At 44.0% G+C, this 14,825-nt stretch overlaps 1 protein-coding gene across 1 annotated transcript in view; it reads right to left on the reverse strand.

Annotated features, from left to right (window-relative positions):
* USP31 (ubiquitin specific peptidase 31) overlaps positions 1–14,825 on the reverse strand; it is a 91,511-nt gene that overhangs the window by 19,574 nt on the left and 57,112 nt on the right. The window contains exons 12-14 of the mRNA XM_030211249.1: positions 7,869–7,988; positions 6,052–6,277; positions 1,304–1,462 (exon numbers count right to left, since the gene is read on the reverse strand). Of these exons, the coding sequence (XP_030067109.1) occupies positions 1,304–1,462; positions 6,052–6,277; positions 7,869–7,988 (505 nt within the window). The remainder of the gene's footprint in view (positions 1–1,303; positions 1,463–6,051; positions 6,278–7,868; positions 7,989–14,825) is intronic.

The following is a 14,825-nucleotide window of genomic DNA, read 5'->3' on the forward strand; positions in this document are numbered from 1 at the left end:
AAACAACAACATAGCGGGGCACCAGAAGAACTCTGTGCTAGTGTACCCTTCCAGCCGCCTGCTGGGATTTCACCTGCCTCTAGGCGAGTCTCCCACCCGCCTGCTGGGATCTCACTTGCCTCTGGGCGAGTCTCCCACCCGCAAGCTATTTCTCCGGTGGTTTCTATGGATACTGAGGCCACAGTCCCAGGGGTCCCCTAGTTCCCAGAAAGCATTCACAGACCAAATCACAAACCACCAGGATTCTTAGTCAGTCCAGAACATCAGAGTCAGTAAACTAATAAGGTTACACAAGTACATAAGTGTTGCCATACTGGGAAAGACCAAAGGTCCATCAAGCCCAGCATCCTGTTTCCAACAGTGGCCAATCCAGGTCACAAATACCTGGCAAGATCCCAAAAAAGTACAAAACATTTTATACTGCTTATCCCAGAAATAGTGGATTTTCTCCAAGTCAAATCTCTCGTCTGTCCCCTTCTCCTCTACTGCTAATTCCAGACTCCGTTCCTTTTATCTTGCTGCACCTCAAGCCTGGAATAGACTTCCCGAGCCTGTACGTCTAGCCCCGTCTTTGGTCGTTTTCAAGTCCAAACTCAAAGCCCACCTCTTTACCACTGCTTTTGACTCCTAACTCACTTGCCCTGTCCTTTTATCCTCACCTCTTTATTCCCTTACCCTTAATTGTTCTGTCTGTTTACCTGTCTTATCTAGATTGTAAGCTCTTTGAGCAGGGACTGTCTTTTTGTGTATGGTGTACAGTGCTGCGTATGCCTTGTAGTGCTATAGAAATGATAAGCAGTAGTAGTAGTAGGTGAAAGCAGGCCTGATCAGTGCTAGGACAGACCCTTTAGGTGGCTGCAGGGTTAACCCCCCAGGTGGGCTCTAGGCATTTCATGACACTGGGTTTGACCTAAGGCCACAAAAAAAAAAAAAAAAAAAAACGACTCACTGATGGTCCACAACAAAAGACCTATGGGCCTGAAGCAAGTGCTTTTTTTTTTGTTTGCTTTAGGTCTCATTTGAGTTTTCAGAACTGTAGTAACTCCCACTGCCAGATCCATTACTACCATGGTCCTTCCCTCTTCGTGGACCAAAGTTCCTGTTTCATGATGCACGTTTATTACACCTCCTAACTGGAAGAACCATTGGTGCCCAATGCCAGGCGGTGAAACAGAATTTGAATACTTTGCTCTTCACTGGTGAAAACACTTAGAAGAGTCTGACGGTGCTTGCTCTTTAAACTACGCATCAACTACATTTAGAGAAAAGACTAGTCTACTCTGATTTCATCTGCACGGTTTACCTGCTACAGAGCTGTTGGCTGACCAGGCTGGGATTGCTGCTCGCCTCTGGTAGAACAGAATATATGCCGTCTGTTTGCAGACTTCCTCTTCCGCTAACTGCTGAACGTCACTGTCATCAAAGCAATACCACAGCCCATCCACAGAATTCTTACAGTATGCTAAGAAAGAGAGAAAGTGTTACATAGACAGCATTACCCCTTTCACTACATTCAGAGACAGTGAGAATCCCCCAATCTACCCCCTATGCAAGTGTTTGGCAATTCCTGTACTACAGAACTGTCTACCCGGGCCCACAAATCCATCTACTGAACTGTTGTTTGTCTAATGCCTCCCTCCGCGGTGGGTCATGTGACCATGCTTGGCATCCAAGAGACATCTCTTCCAGATCTTTCTGTGAAAACGTGCATGGGTGTTACTACATGGCCCCACTGCTTCCCTTCTGTTAAATATTTGGATGTAATTTTCATGCACCATGAAGACCCAAGCTGAGCTACAGAATACATCAACAAAAATATCACTCAATAAAAAACATAATCAGGTCAATATTCAAAGCGATTTAAACACGCTTAAATCACGCTCTGTGGGCCAGTTGCCAATATTCAGCAGCACTTTAACTGGGCAGAGCCAAAAGTGGGCCGGAGAGGGATGTCAGCAATATTCAGTAGCAGTAGAGCTAAGCAACCAAACAGGACTGCATAAATAGCAGTCTTAACTTTGCTCGCTTAGCTATGTGGGTACCTGCAGAGATTCCGTGTGGCAGGTTCAATCACTGCTGCCCCTACTGGCTGCTGCAAGTACTAACACTAGAGGACAGTCAGCCATATATGCCCAGGCAGGAGCCTGGTTTCAAGGATGGGTTGCTGGGAGAAGGAAACTGACAAGACACTTATGCGGGTCCCAGCAGAAGATTGGCCGGGACCTGCATATGTGTTAAGTGACCAGCAGCAGTCCGGTCAGACCCAGATATTCAATGCCAGCACCCGGCATGGCCTAGCATTGAATATCTGGGTCTAACTTAGTCAAAAAAAAACACTGATCAGAACTTTCATAAATCATAATCACCCTCCTGTCTCCATGCATATCTCACCTATCCACCCCCATCCTATTAGACTGTCACTGAAATGCTTTGATGTTCCCATGCATATCTCCCAGTCTGTCACCTATCCACCCCCATCCTGTTAGACTATCAGTGAAATGCTTTGATGTTTCACTTATATATACTGTCATCTACCAACATTTGCTTATTTCCGACCTGACGAAGAAGGGCAACCTTCGAAAGCTAATCAAGAAATGTATTATGTCCAATAAAAAAGGTATCATCTTATTTTCTTTTCCATGTTTTATTTCTATTGATTGCCTTTAAAAGTGGACTAACACGGCTACCACACCTCTCTACATCCCTCGAATAAGTTGCTACTAAACTTACTGCTCGCAGCAAAAATGATCTTTACAAGGAAGTGGAAGAACTAAGAAAGCCCATCTGTTAGTTCACGGTTGGGGATCCGTGTTGAAGTAAGATGGTATGAAAAAGTCACGCCCTCCCCAACGGACTCAAAGGCAATTTCAAGATAAGTACATAAGTACATAAGTACATAAGTAGTGCCATACTGGGAAAGACCAAAGGTCCATCTAGCCCAGCATCCTGTCACCGACAGTGGCCAATCCAGGTCAAGGGCACCTGGCACGCTCCCCAAACGTAAAAACATTCCAGACAAGTTGTACCTAAAAATGAGGAATTTTTCCAGTCCATTTAATAGCGGTCTATGGACTTGTCCTTTAGGAATCTATCTAACCCCTTTTTAAACTCCGTCAAGCTAACCGCCCGTACCACGTTCTCCGGCAATGAATTCCAGAGTCTAATTACACGTTGGGTGAAGAAAAATTTTCTCCGATTCGTTTTAAATTTACCACACTGTAGCTTCAACTCATGCCCTCTAGTCCTAGTATTTTTGGATAGCGTGAACAGTCGCTTCACATCCACCCGATCCATTCCACTCATTATTTTATACACTTCTATCATATCTCCCCTCAGCCGTCTCTTCTCCAAGCTGAAAAGCCCTAGCCTTCTCAGCCTCTCTTCATAGGAAAGTCGTCCCATCCCCACTATCATTTTCGTCGCCCTTCGCTGTACCTTTTCCAATTCTACTATATCTTTTTTGAGATACGGAGACCAGTACTGAACACAATACTCCAGGTGCGGTCGCACCATGGAGCGATACAACGGCATTATAACATCCGCACACCTGGACTCCATACCCTTCTTAATAACACCCAACATTCTATTCGCTTTCCTAGCCGCAGCAGCACACTGAGCAGAAGGTTTCAGCGTATCATCGACGACGACACCCAGATCCCTTTCTTGATCCGTAACTCCTAACGCGGAACCTTGCAAGACGTAGCTATAATTCGGGTTCCTCTTACGTTGTGACAAAAGAAGAGTAGAAAGAGGAAGAGGTTAACAACAGTCAGTTGATGGAGGTGTGAATAACTATTGGATGGCAGCTGGTGATCAGGTGTGGCTAACAGGAAGGAGAGTTCTCTCAGAAAAGGGACTCACAACAGATACAAAAAATTGGATGTTATCAATAAATGTGTTTTACAGTTTGCTGTTTTTTTAGGAACTGAGATACTCAGTTTGAAATATAAATATACAGCTGTATCACACTGTTGAGCTGATCTGTTCAGGTGGTGGAGATGAAAACGGTAGCAGAATTGAAGCATGCGTGGGATAAACATAAAGGAATCCTGTGCAGAAGGAAGGGATCAACAGGAGCTTAGCTGAGATTGGGAGGCAGGGCTGGTGTTTGGGTGGTGGGGCTAGTTCTGGGCAAGACTTCTACGGTCTGTGTCCTGAAAATGGCAGATACAAATGAAGGTAAGGTATACACAAGAAGTAGCACATATGAGTTTATCTTGTTGGGCAGACTAGATGGACCGTGCAGGTCTTTTTCTGCCGTCATCTACTATGTTACTATGTTACTATGTAAATAAAAACTGAATGATACAAACAAATATTCTCCAATTTGTTTTCAATGCACTACTTTGCAGCTTCATGATGTCTCCCAGCCCTTGTACTCATAGAAAGAGTAAACAAGTGATTCACGTTTACCCATTCCACTCCACTTTGTTCCCTAAAGGGCTTGTCAGCATGGAGAAAAAAAAAAAAAGAGGGTATCGGATATGACAGACGTTCATAAAATTATGAGAGGCGTAGAATAATTTGTGCTTAACCTGTAACACAAGAAAACAAGAGGACATTCCATAAGACTAATGACCAGCAGATTACATATAGCTGTTTTTTTATTAAATGAATAATTAAGCTGTGGAATCTGATGCTGGAAGATATGGTCAAGATGACCAACATAGCAGGATTCAAAAGAGAACCGGATAAGCTCCTGGAGGAAACATCCATTAAAAAAAAAAAAAAAAACAGCCTTGGAAGAGCAATTGTTCATCCTTAGAAGTGAAATATGAGGAGACAGAACTACCTTTTAGAATTTCCCAGGTAGTTGCAACCTGGACTGGCTACTGTCAGAGATAGCGTGTGCTTGGCTCAATGGACCCTGGGGTCTGACTCCGCATGGCTTTTCTTACGCAGTCCTGAAAGGCCTTCGGGGTTCTACTTCCTTCTACTGGATTGTGGTTTTGCAGATACAATCCTGACCTAGGGAAAACCCTGAAAGGCACCCTCTGCTGCCATGGCACCCTACACCCCCATAAGAATCAGGTATTATTACACCTGAGTGACTCTCACTCTGGCCACACAGCTTGGTTCCAAAACAGCAACTTTTCAGGCGATAGTAGCTTCACTCTCTGCTGCTCAGTTCAGAACCAACCTCAGAGGCCTGCGAAGTCATGTGTTGGGGAATTGTTCCCGATGTTGCTGGCATGCTCTCTCTCTGCAACAGAATGTCACCAGACATGCCTCACAGCTTTTACTCAACCTACATATTTCTTTCGCATCCTGGACATGCCAATGGAGCCAGCTCTTACTGCTAATGGAGTGCTTTCATTTAGATTGAGGGTTCCAGCTGCTCTGGCAAGGAACAGTCCCTCTGTATTCCTTTTGAACAAAAAACACAAAAACTTTTATAAGCTGCTTCCTTGCCAGGTACAGAGAATCTCAAAAATGTGACCTAAGCGCTTGCCCAGAAACATGGCCCTTGGCCCCTCCATATACGCCTCTGTACTGGGCATTACATCCCAGGGAATCTGCCAGGGACTGATCCACCTGGGGGGAAGTGGAGAGGAGGAATCTCCCTCCAAGGCACCGAAAAAAAATCAGCCTCTCCAGATTGTTGTTCAGAAATCCTTCGACATCAATCTCTGCTCAGATATGGGAAGATCAGCCATCACCCTCTGACCCCTCTGGCCGTTCTCCCAGACTGCTGCACCATCTGCCACACAGAGAAAAACTGACAAGAGCTTCAGCTACACTAGCCCTAAAATAGGAAAATGTCAGCTTCAGGAGTTCAGTTTCCATCTATTGAGAGGGAGACCTAAACCAACTGGTCTTTCAACAAGGAGGAACTTTACCCATATAATTTTCTCCTAGCCTGTCACCATATATTACCCCCAACAATGCCCCCAATACTGATGATATATAAGGACCACCTTTCCCTGCCCTGGTCATTTACTTGTATAATACCCATTGCCCTGTGCCCCATTATCCACATAGTGCCCCCCTGCCCTAGACCATTATCTTTAAACCCTCCCTCCATATAATGCTTCCTTCCCAGCCCATTACCTGTATAATGCCCGCCTTGCATGGTGCCCAAATGATTGCACACAGCATACAGATCATACACATAGTCCTCAGGATCTCTGCCGAGGCCATATGGCCTTCGCCAAGGTGACCAGTGTGAGGGCAGGCTCCAGCTGCTCTGACTGCGCTTCACCACATGCGGTGTCATGTCCAATCCTAGCAGGGGGAACTTCACTATATTTTGAAGCTTTATTCTGCGCTCTCCTTCCTGTACCATAAAGAAGAGACAGCAGGCCAGAGTGACCATCCTTACATCAAAAACACCAGCAGACAATGAAAGTCACTTTCTTTCACATCATACAAACAGAATGTGGGGGCAGATAATCTGCCCAATTTACTTTATGAAGCAAAACAAAGCCCAGTCCATCATTGTTTTTTCCCTTGAATTTTTGTAAAACTATCAAGCCAATAATGAAATCCAGTAATCATCATACACATACATAAATTCTTCTTGTTAAAAATAAATAGGTCATAGAGCTCTACAGTACAGCAGAAAACCAGTTTGTCTTTGGCAGCAAGTGCCTTTTTGTGGCTGGACCATAAGAGTGGAACCGATGACCTCTTACAATTAACCAGCAACAAAATATTGCCTCATTCAACAGGCTACTAAAATAGTATTTGTTTCAACAAGCTTGTGCTATGTCTGGAGATTAGTGACAGACTGATTTTCTCTGGTGCTGTGATGACTAGACCTATGATTTTTTTTGAAGTTTGTTTACATGGAATGTGTTTGTTTTGTGTATTGTTTCTTGTGTTTTATTACTCTGTGTGGCTTGTTATCCGCCTTCGATAAAGGTGGACTATAAAGTCAACAATGTATGCATATACATTTAACACTGACCATGGGATTTGAAAAATATGCCTGTTTTCAGCACTGCTGCACAGATAGGCGAATGCTGTATACACACTGCCATCAATTACGCATATTGCAGTGAAATTTGACCACTATATATATAGTTTAGTTTTACTGTCCATGTTCCACCCTACCTCTGCCCAGGTATTATCAATATCGCATCTTTGTAAACCAGCATCTGGAGCACAAACACATTTACTGGCCACTAGTGAACATATTAAGTCTTTCTGAGTACCAACGCCTATATCTCTGAGGAAAGCGGGTTGTTTATTAACTTCCTTTTCTTTGCAACTAAGGATTCACAGTGTCTATGATAGGTTTTCTTGAACTGTTACCATTTTACTTTCTATCACTTCTATTGGGAAGTCTTGGCAGGCCTTTTATGTCTCTCCTAAGCATGCTTCCCTGACATTTCACATCATGACCTCTTGATCTTCTAAAAAAGATTTGTTTCCAGTGTATTTCCACTTTTTAAGATTAAATTCTCTCTCTCTTCTCCTCTGCTGCAGATTTAGGTCCTCAAGTCCATTCATGTAGCTTTTGTCATACACCCATAACGTTTTCCCTCTCCTTCCTCTTCTCAGAACATACTTCTGGAAGAACAAAAGCAAATACTTCCCATCTGCCAGAGTATTTAAGGGTTTAGAATTTCTTTCAAGAACTGTATGTTACAAAAAGATTTTAAGTCTCAAAGGTTTGGTGTTGGGGGATGCAAGATTTTATTTCATAGTTTTGCATATCTGCCTTGATACCATAATAATGTTTTAGCATGGGATAAAAACAATAAACATCTGAGTACCTTTCCTCACCCCTCCCCCACTCCCCTGTCCAGTCATTTCTGGAAGTAATGAATATAACTCTCGAACATTAGAGATTGTCTCTCAGAATGGGCAGCAGCAGTCTGGTTGAAATTAGCTGAGTTTCAGATCAGAATAGCAAGTCCTACCTGTCTGAACCTCTTCAGGTGGATTATAAGAACATCAGGTAAAGTCCATAAACTCAATTTAATGCTCCCTTGCTGCAGCTGCTTGCAGTGTGGACAGCGCCAGGCATCATCTGGGGCCAGCTGGAAGCAATAGGAAATGAACAAACACATTATAAAGCAAAAACAGTACCCCAAGTCAATATATTCAAACAGATTAAAATCATCAAAGCAAACAAAAACAGTACTAAGCTTCAACAGTTTTTCTCCCACTGGCCTCAACAATGAAACTCAAGGTAAGCATTGTTGCTTATCTCTAACGGATGTTAAATAGCCAAATTGATCAGGCACACAAGTGGATGATGACACTGTGCATCGCCAGGATGAACAGCTTTCCAAGAGCCCAGATCTTCCTTTAAAGTTCTGAGTATGTGAGACCCTTTCCCTTTCCTAAGTTCCTTAGTTTGCTCCAAAACTCGAGAACTTGGGCAACTCCTTGGGAAGATGGGAGGGACTGTGTACCTGATCAATCCTAGAAAACATCTATTACGGGTGAGCAACAATGCTTTTTCCATCAACAACTAGGAATTAATCAGACACATAAGTGGGTAACTTCCAAGCTTAGGGCTGTTCACACTTTTGCATATTTTCGCATATTTAGAAACAGTCTACACAGAAAAGTAGATGAAGGTTGCCACATCCTACAGACTGAACAGCATAGTTTGACTGAAGACACTATAAAAGTATGAAGCAACCACCATACCACTGCCTTACAAACTGTATCCAACGAAGCAGATTTAAGAACAGCCACCATAGCTGCAGTGGCTCTAATCTGATGAGATTCTAGACTTCAGAGGAGTCTCATAACAGAACTAGATACAAAATGCCAGTCAATTCAATGGAGTTCCAATTCTGTCAGGGTTAAAGGAGACACAGCTGTACAAACCTCCTGATTCTGTTCTTCTGAGGTAGTTCACAAAGGCTTGCTTACAGTCTAGAAAGTGAAAGCTCTCATGTTAACTGTTATGAAGTTTCAGACAAAATATAGGAAGCACTTGCTCCTCACTGATATTTATTTTTTTATTTTATTTGTAGCATTTGTATCCCACATTTTCCAACCAATTTACAGGCTCAATGTGGCTTACATTTGCCGTAATGGCGGTTGCCATTTCTGGTTAACAGGATTAAAAATGGTATTGTGTTAAGGTGCATACATACATAACATACATGGAACATAGTATATATGGAACAGATCATGGTATATATATATACCATGTGCATACATACATGATAAAGAAGAATACATTATGGTATTGCAAGAAGGTTCCTGAGTAATAAATTGGGTTGTAACATACATTAGGTCATCGACTATAGAGAGACCCTATTCGACATAAGGTTTAAAATGGAAATGTGCTACTACCTTAGATAAAAACTGTAAAAGATCCAAAATAGCTAACCGATCTTCTGTGGGCCAGACATATGGCTTTATTTACATCAGCTCTTGTTTCTTTGATAATAGACTAAAGTAAGGATGAACTGGCTGCTCCTTCCTCTCCAGCAGTTCTCTCTACTGTCAGAGGCCCAATGGACGTCTTCATGTTTCACAGTGTTATCCAAGGAAATGATCCAAAGACTAGCCTTCTACTGCTGAACTTGACTGAGGGGAGAGGCAAACCAACTGTTGGGCTTGATGTCTGTCCATCTGGATCTGTGTGTTCCTTCTCAACAGACCCAGTCACACAGTTTGCCGGACCTACCTCCATGGTCATACACAGATAAGAGGTATGGAACGTCCAGCATTCCTGGGGTTGGTCAGGCTGCTTTGGCAGAACAGGCTTAGGTTTGGCAGACAAAGAGTTGGTGAGAGTACCAGGCTTCCCAGAAGACAAGGAGCAGAAAGTGGAGATAAAGCAGTGACTGGGTCAACCACTATTGCAAATTCTGATCCACATCCTTTATTATTGCTCCTGCAGGGATGGAAGCAATTCTGCAGGGTTCTCACGGGGATGGAAGCAGTTCAGCGGGGTTCCCGCAGGGATGGAATCAGTTCCTGCGGGATTCCCGTGGAGGTGGAAACAATTCCTTCGGGGTTCCTGTGGAAGTGTAAGCTGCATCTGCGCCAGCCTCTCATCTACCGAGTACCAAGTTCTTTGAGTGCTATCTCCTCCTCCTTGCTTTAACAGCACAAATGCAGAAAGTCTTCCAATAAGGAGGTGGTAGAGACACAAATGAAGACGGAATTCAAAAAAGCATGGGATGAACACAGAGGATCTCTAATTAGAAGTTGGAAGTTATAAAAAAAACCCTAAACTTAAATGGCTGCATGTGTGTGGATGTGTCGAGTGACGCTTAGATGGTGATTCTGGCTGTGATGAATTAAGGCCGATACTGGGCAGACTTGTATTATCTGTGTCTCATACATGGCAATCTGGTTTAGGATGGGCTGGAAAGGGCTTAGGCAGCAACTTCAGTGGCTGGAACATGAGGACAGTGCTGGACAGACTTTTACGGTCTGTGTCCCACAAATGAGAAGGCAGACTAGAGTGGGCTTCGACGTCAACTCCAGCAGTTGGAACATAAGGATAGGGCTGGATAGCCTTCTATGGTCTATGTCCCAGAAACACCAAAGAAAACTACAATCAAGTATATAATATCACACTCGTTGATTTAATCATAAATTGATAATGAGTGTGACTATTGGGCAGACTGGATGGACCATTCAGGCCTTTATTTGCCGTCACTTTCTATGTTACTATTAATCCTCTTTGGTCCTGGGCTGATGCGCAGACCTCAGCTCTGACACAGGCATGAGTATCAGATGTCACCTGACCTACTGGTGCGTTCATGTGACGACCTTTCAGCACAGAGTGCCAGTGAATCAGAGGCAAGTCTTACATGTATGCACCAGACTGTTCCACGCTCCAAAGCCCGTTCCTTCCTTGCCTGCAATGTTGTGGCTCAAATCCAGAGACAGACAGACAGCTGACCGGAAATTTCTTTCATGTACCATTAAATTCTTGCGGGGATGGGTGGGGACGGGTTAAACTCTTGCTGGGACGGGTGGGGACGGGTTAAATTCTTGCGGGGACGGGTGGGAACGGGTTAAACTCTTGCTGGGATGGGTGGGGACGGGTTAAATTCCAGTCCCCGTGCAACTCTCTACTCTACACTTTGGCAACCATGATCTTAGAGGTGATTACGTAAGTACATAAGTATTACCATACTGGGACAGACCAAAGGTCCATCAAACCCAACATCCTGTCTCCAACAGTGGCCAATCCAAGTCACAAGTACCTGGCAAGATCCCAAAACAGTACAATACATTTTATGCTGCTTATTCAGCAGTGGATTTTCCCCAAGTCCATTTTAATAACGGTCTATAGACTTTTCCTTTAGGAAGCCATCCAAATTTTCTTTTTAAACCCTGCTAACTGATTTTACTACATTCTCTGGCAACGAATTCCAGAGTTTAATTACACGTTGAGTGAAGAAATATTTTCTCAGATTCATTTTAAATTTACTACTTTGTAGCTTTATTGCATGACCCCTAGTCCTAGTATTTTTAGAAAGAGTAAACAAGCGATTCATGTCTACCCGTTCTCCAAGCTGAACAGCCCTAGCCGCTTTAGCCTTTCCTCAAAGGGAAGTCCTCCCAGCGCAGACGCTTCTCAGGTGCCTTGTCCCTCACTGCCCCGGAGCTCCCAGCACCTTGTATCGAGGCCGACCAATGATGGTGCTTCTTGGCTTTCGCCTGAAGCACATTACCCATGATCCTCAGTGCCATCGAGGACGTCATCATCACGTCGCCTCGGGGTTATGTCCGACGATGGCCAGTCTCAGTTGGCCTGCACAGCAGAAAGCCTCGAGACAGGTGGAGACCCACTCAATGCCTCACTGCTCCCTGTGTCATGAGGCCCTGAAGCAGCAATGCTTACCGATACTCCTACTGCCGGTGCAACACTTGACATTGATGCCAACATCGAGGAACTGGACCTGGCTCCAAAAATCTTTTCACGTTGAGCCTCTCAAGAAACTTATGTTCTCTTCTTCATATGAAGGCAAAGAACACAGTTAGCAGGACTATGGTCAAGTCCACGACACTGCAGACACCAAGAATGTGTGTCTTTTCCCAAGATGGTCCAGTTGCACCGAGTACAAAGCTTGAAGTCACTGAGAGTCTTCATGGACATGGAAGGGAAGCCCTCGTCAGCGTGAGCGGAGAAGTAGCCTAGTGGTTAGTGCAGTGGACTTTGATCCTGGGGAACTGAGCTCCTTGTGACTCTGGGCAAGTCACTTAACCCTCCATTGCCCCTGGTAGAAAAAAAAAGTACCTGAATATATGTAAACCGCTTTGAATGTAGTTGCAAAAACCTCAGAAAGGCGGTATATCAAGTCCCATTTCCCAAATCAAACGGCTCAATGGTACCTGAAATAGGGGCAAAGGCACAAAATGGAAATTCTCGACTGAAGTAAGGGCCTAAAGGTAGCCCACATCGAAAAAATAAAGGAAACTTAAACGTGGGCAAAAGAAACTTAAGAAAAATGAAGGGACTTTTTTTTTTTTTTTTAACACACTTTCACTCAAAAGCTAAAAAAAAATAGGCACGTGAAGAGACACTGAAAAAGCGCAGTTTCTCTTCAAACGGAAAAAAAAGAAACTGAGGGAACCGTGTTCTCGTGGCGAGCAGGAAGCCATTCGCACATGCGCAGTGGAGCACAGCTCGCACTTCACAAAGCTCTGGGGTTTTTTTTTACTTTGGCATAAATGCCGGACCAGACGACGCAGATCGGCATCTACCCACACGTGAGAATATGAGAGCCTGCTTATCCTTGGAGAATTCCTCTATACCCAAAAGGGACATACACTTTAAAAAGGCTTTCATACCAGTTGGTGCAGGGTCCCACAACTGTAACACTTCAAACAACAAGGAGTGAGTAGGCTTCCAGGTGACTTGCCAAAACTGCAAAACACGGGTACATAGCTGGGTCCAAAAGCATAAAACAGAAGGACAGAACCAAACATATGAACCAGGAGAGCTCCAGAGCTTCAACACTTGGGACAATTGTCCATAAGGCACAGAGTAGCACAGAAGGCTCTACAAGAAGAAATGTAAAGTTGCATAACAAATTGTAATTCACCGCAAAATTGTAAGCACTGAGCAAACAGGCTTTCACCCAAGCACCCTGTAAAGAAAAAGCAAAGTCCACAGATCTTTCTGAATGAGCAAAATCATAATTAAAAGCAAGTAAGTTCTCCCACAAACATCCATGATAATGCTTGAGTGGGATTAAGATTTGAGCGTCTGAACCAAATATTTCCAACAAAGTCTCCAACACATCAGAGGATAAAGAAACCTTTGAGAGAGTAGCAATATAATGATGTAGTTGTATGTTTGCCTACATACAACTACATCATTATATTGGGAGTGTGGGGGGAGTTGACCTCTGTGCCGAGGCCCCGTTCAATTCCTGTAAACAGTTTCTTTTTCCTGATCTTCCCAGGTACTATTTAGGTAGTAAAAAGTGTTCAGCTAGATTTAACACCAAACCTTTGTCATTTTACCTATTCCTGTTTGCTGATTAAACTTTTACTGTTCTACTTTTTTTGATAATAAATCTATTAGTTTGTTAGCTCTGTTGTCCTGGACTGATTAAGAATCTTATGTTCTTGGTCTGTGGCTGTTTTTTAGGGACCCCTAGGATTGTGGCTCCAGCACCCCTAGAAACCACTGGAGAAATAACATGAGGGAGGAAGAACTTGTCCAGGTAAGCAAGTAGAAGGATACAAGCTGTGGAGCTGGGAGGGGGAAAAGGTGGTGGGGGAGGATTCTGTAAGCGAAGGGGCAAGGGAAGCTGGCCTGTTAAGGCACATATTCACCCCCCCCCCCCCCCCCAAGACTGCTGCCTCTCCACAGGACTGAAGCACAGAGCAGTATAACCTGGGAAAGCATCTCACACCACCCGCTACTGGCAGGTGTCTTGAGGTTCCCTTGCCTGTCCAGCTGTACTGAGCTAACACCTGTGGCTTGAGGCTCAGGGCTGAAGAGAGAAAACCTTCCAAGCTCAATCAGAGCAAAGGTCCATAGACTGATCCCTGAGAGTTCACCGTAGCCAGAGGACTCAATCAGGCTTAAAGCAAAACATCTTGCTGTGCAAGTCCACCTGCACCATCTGCTGGAGGCAGATAATACTGTCAAGATCAGCACTGCACCCCACTTTATACAGGTGATGTCATCATGGCCATTTCAAGAGTTCTCTGCCTCCATCTGCTGGTAGATGAACATAATCTACTCATCTAGACTGGTCTAGCAGGATATGGTATTTTTATTTTGAAGTGCATTGGAAGGACTTGAGGATACTGTTTTCCCTTTAGGCTAGTGCTGGTCCTAAGAAGGCATCTACGCTATAGGCCTGGATACATCAGAAGATGCACAAACCAGTTTTAATGGTACCTGGTGGTCCTCGTGGACAACCGGTCTCTTAAGCCTCTGCACCAGAGGTGGAGGGTTGCTCCACAGAAGATTCTTGACTCATATGCACACAGACAACTCTCATTCTTTTTTTGTAGCTGAAGTAGTCTTTTTCAGTGTTGAAGTAGTTGCACTCTATGGGCTCTAGAAGATATGAACTTAATGCTTGCAACTGCTCTAGTAATAGTCCAAACCCAAGCAGATTATGCACTTGGAGTGAGTGTTGAAGTTCTAGATTTTTCTACCATATCTTCGACAAGGTCTGAATCCTGTATGTTGGTGACATACTGAACACAACAACAAAAAGAAAAGAAATAATACGACGAACATCACTTGGGAAGAGCTTCACTTTGAGTCTGTTCAGCTAAGCAGAAAACACAAAACTGAGAAACTGAGGCGACTGTCACACACGGGAAGGGCCATGCACACTTAGAACTTAAGGTAAAGGTCTGAGCTCTGAGAAAGCTGCCTCGGCCACATATGATAATGTCACTCATTTGTATGCCAGATC

The sequence above is a fragment of the Microcaecilia unicolor genome, chromosome 8 (genome assembly GCF_901765095.1).
Source record: "Microcaecilia unicolor chromosome 8, aMicUni1.1, whole genome shotgun sequence".
Lineage (NCBI taxonomy): Eukaryota > Metazoa > Chordata > Amphibia > Gymnophiona > Siphonopidae > Microcaecilia > Microcaecilia unicolor.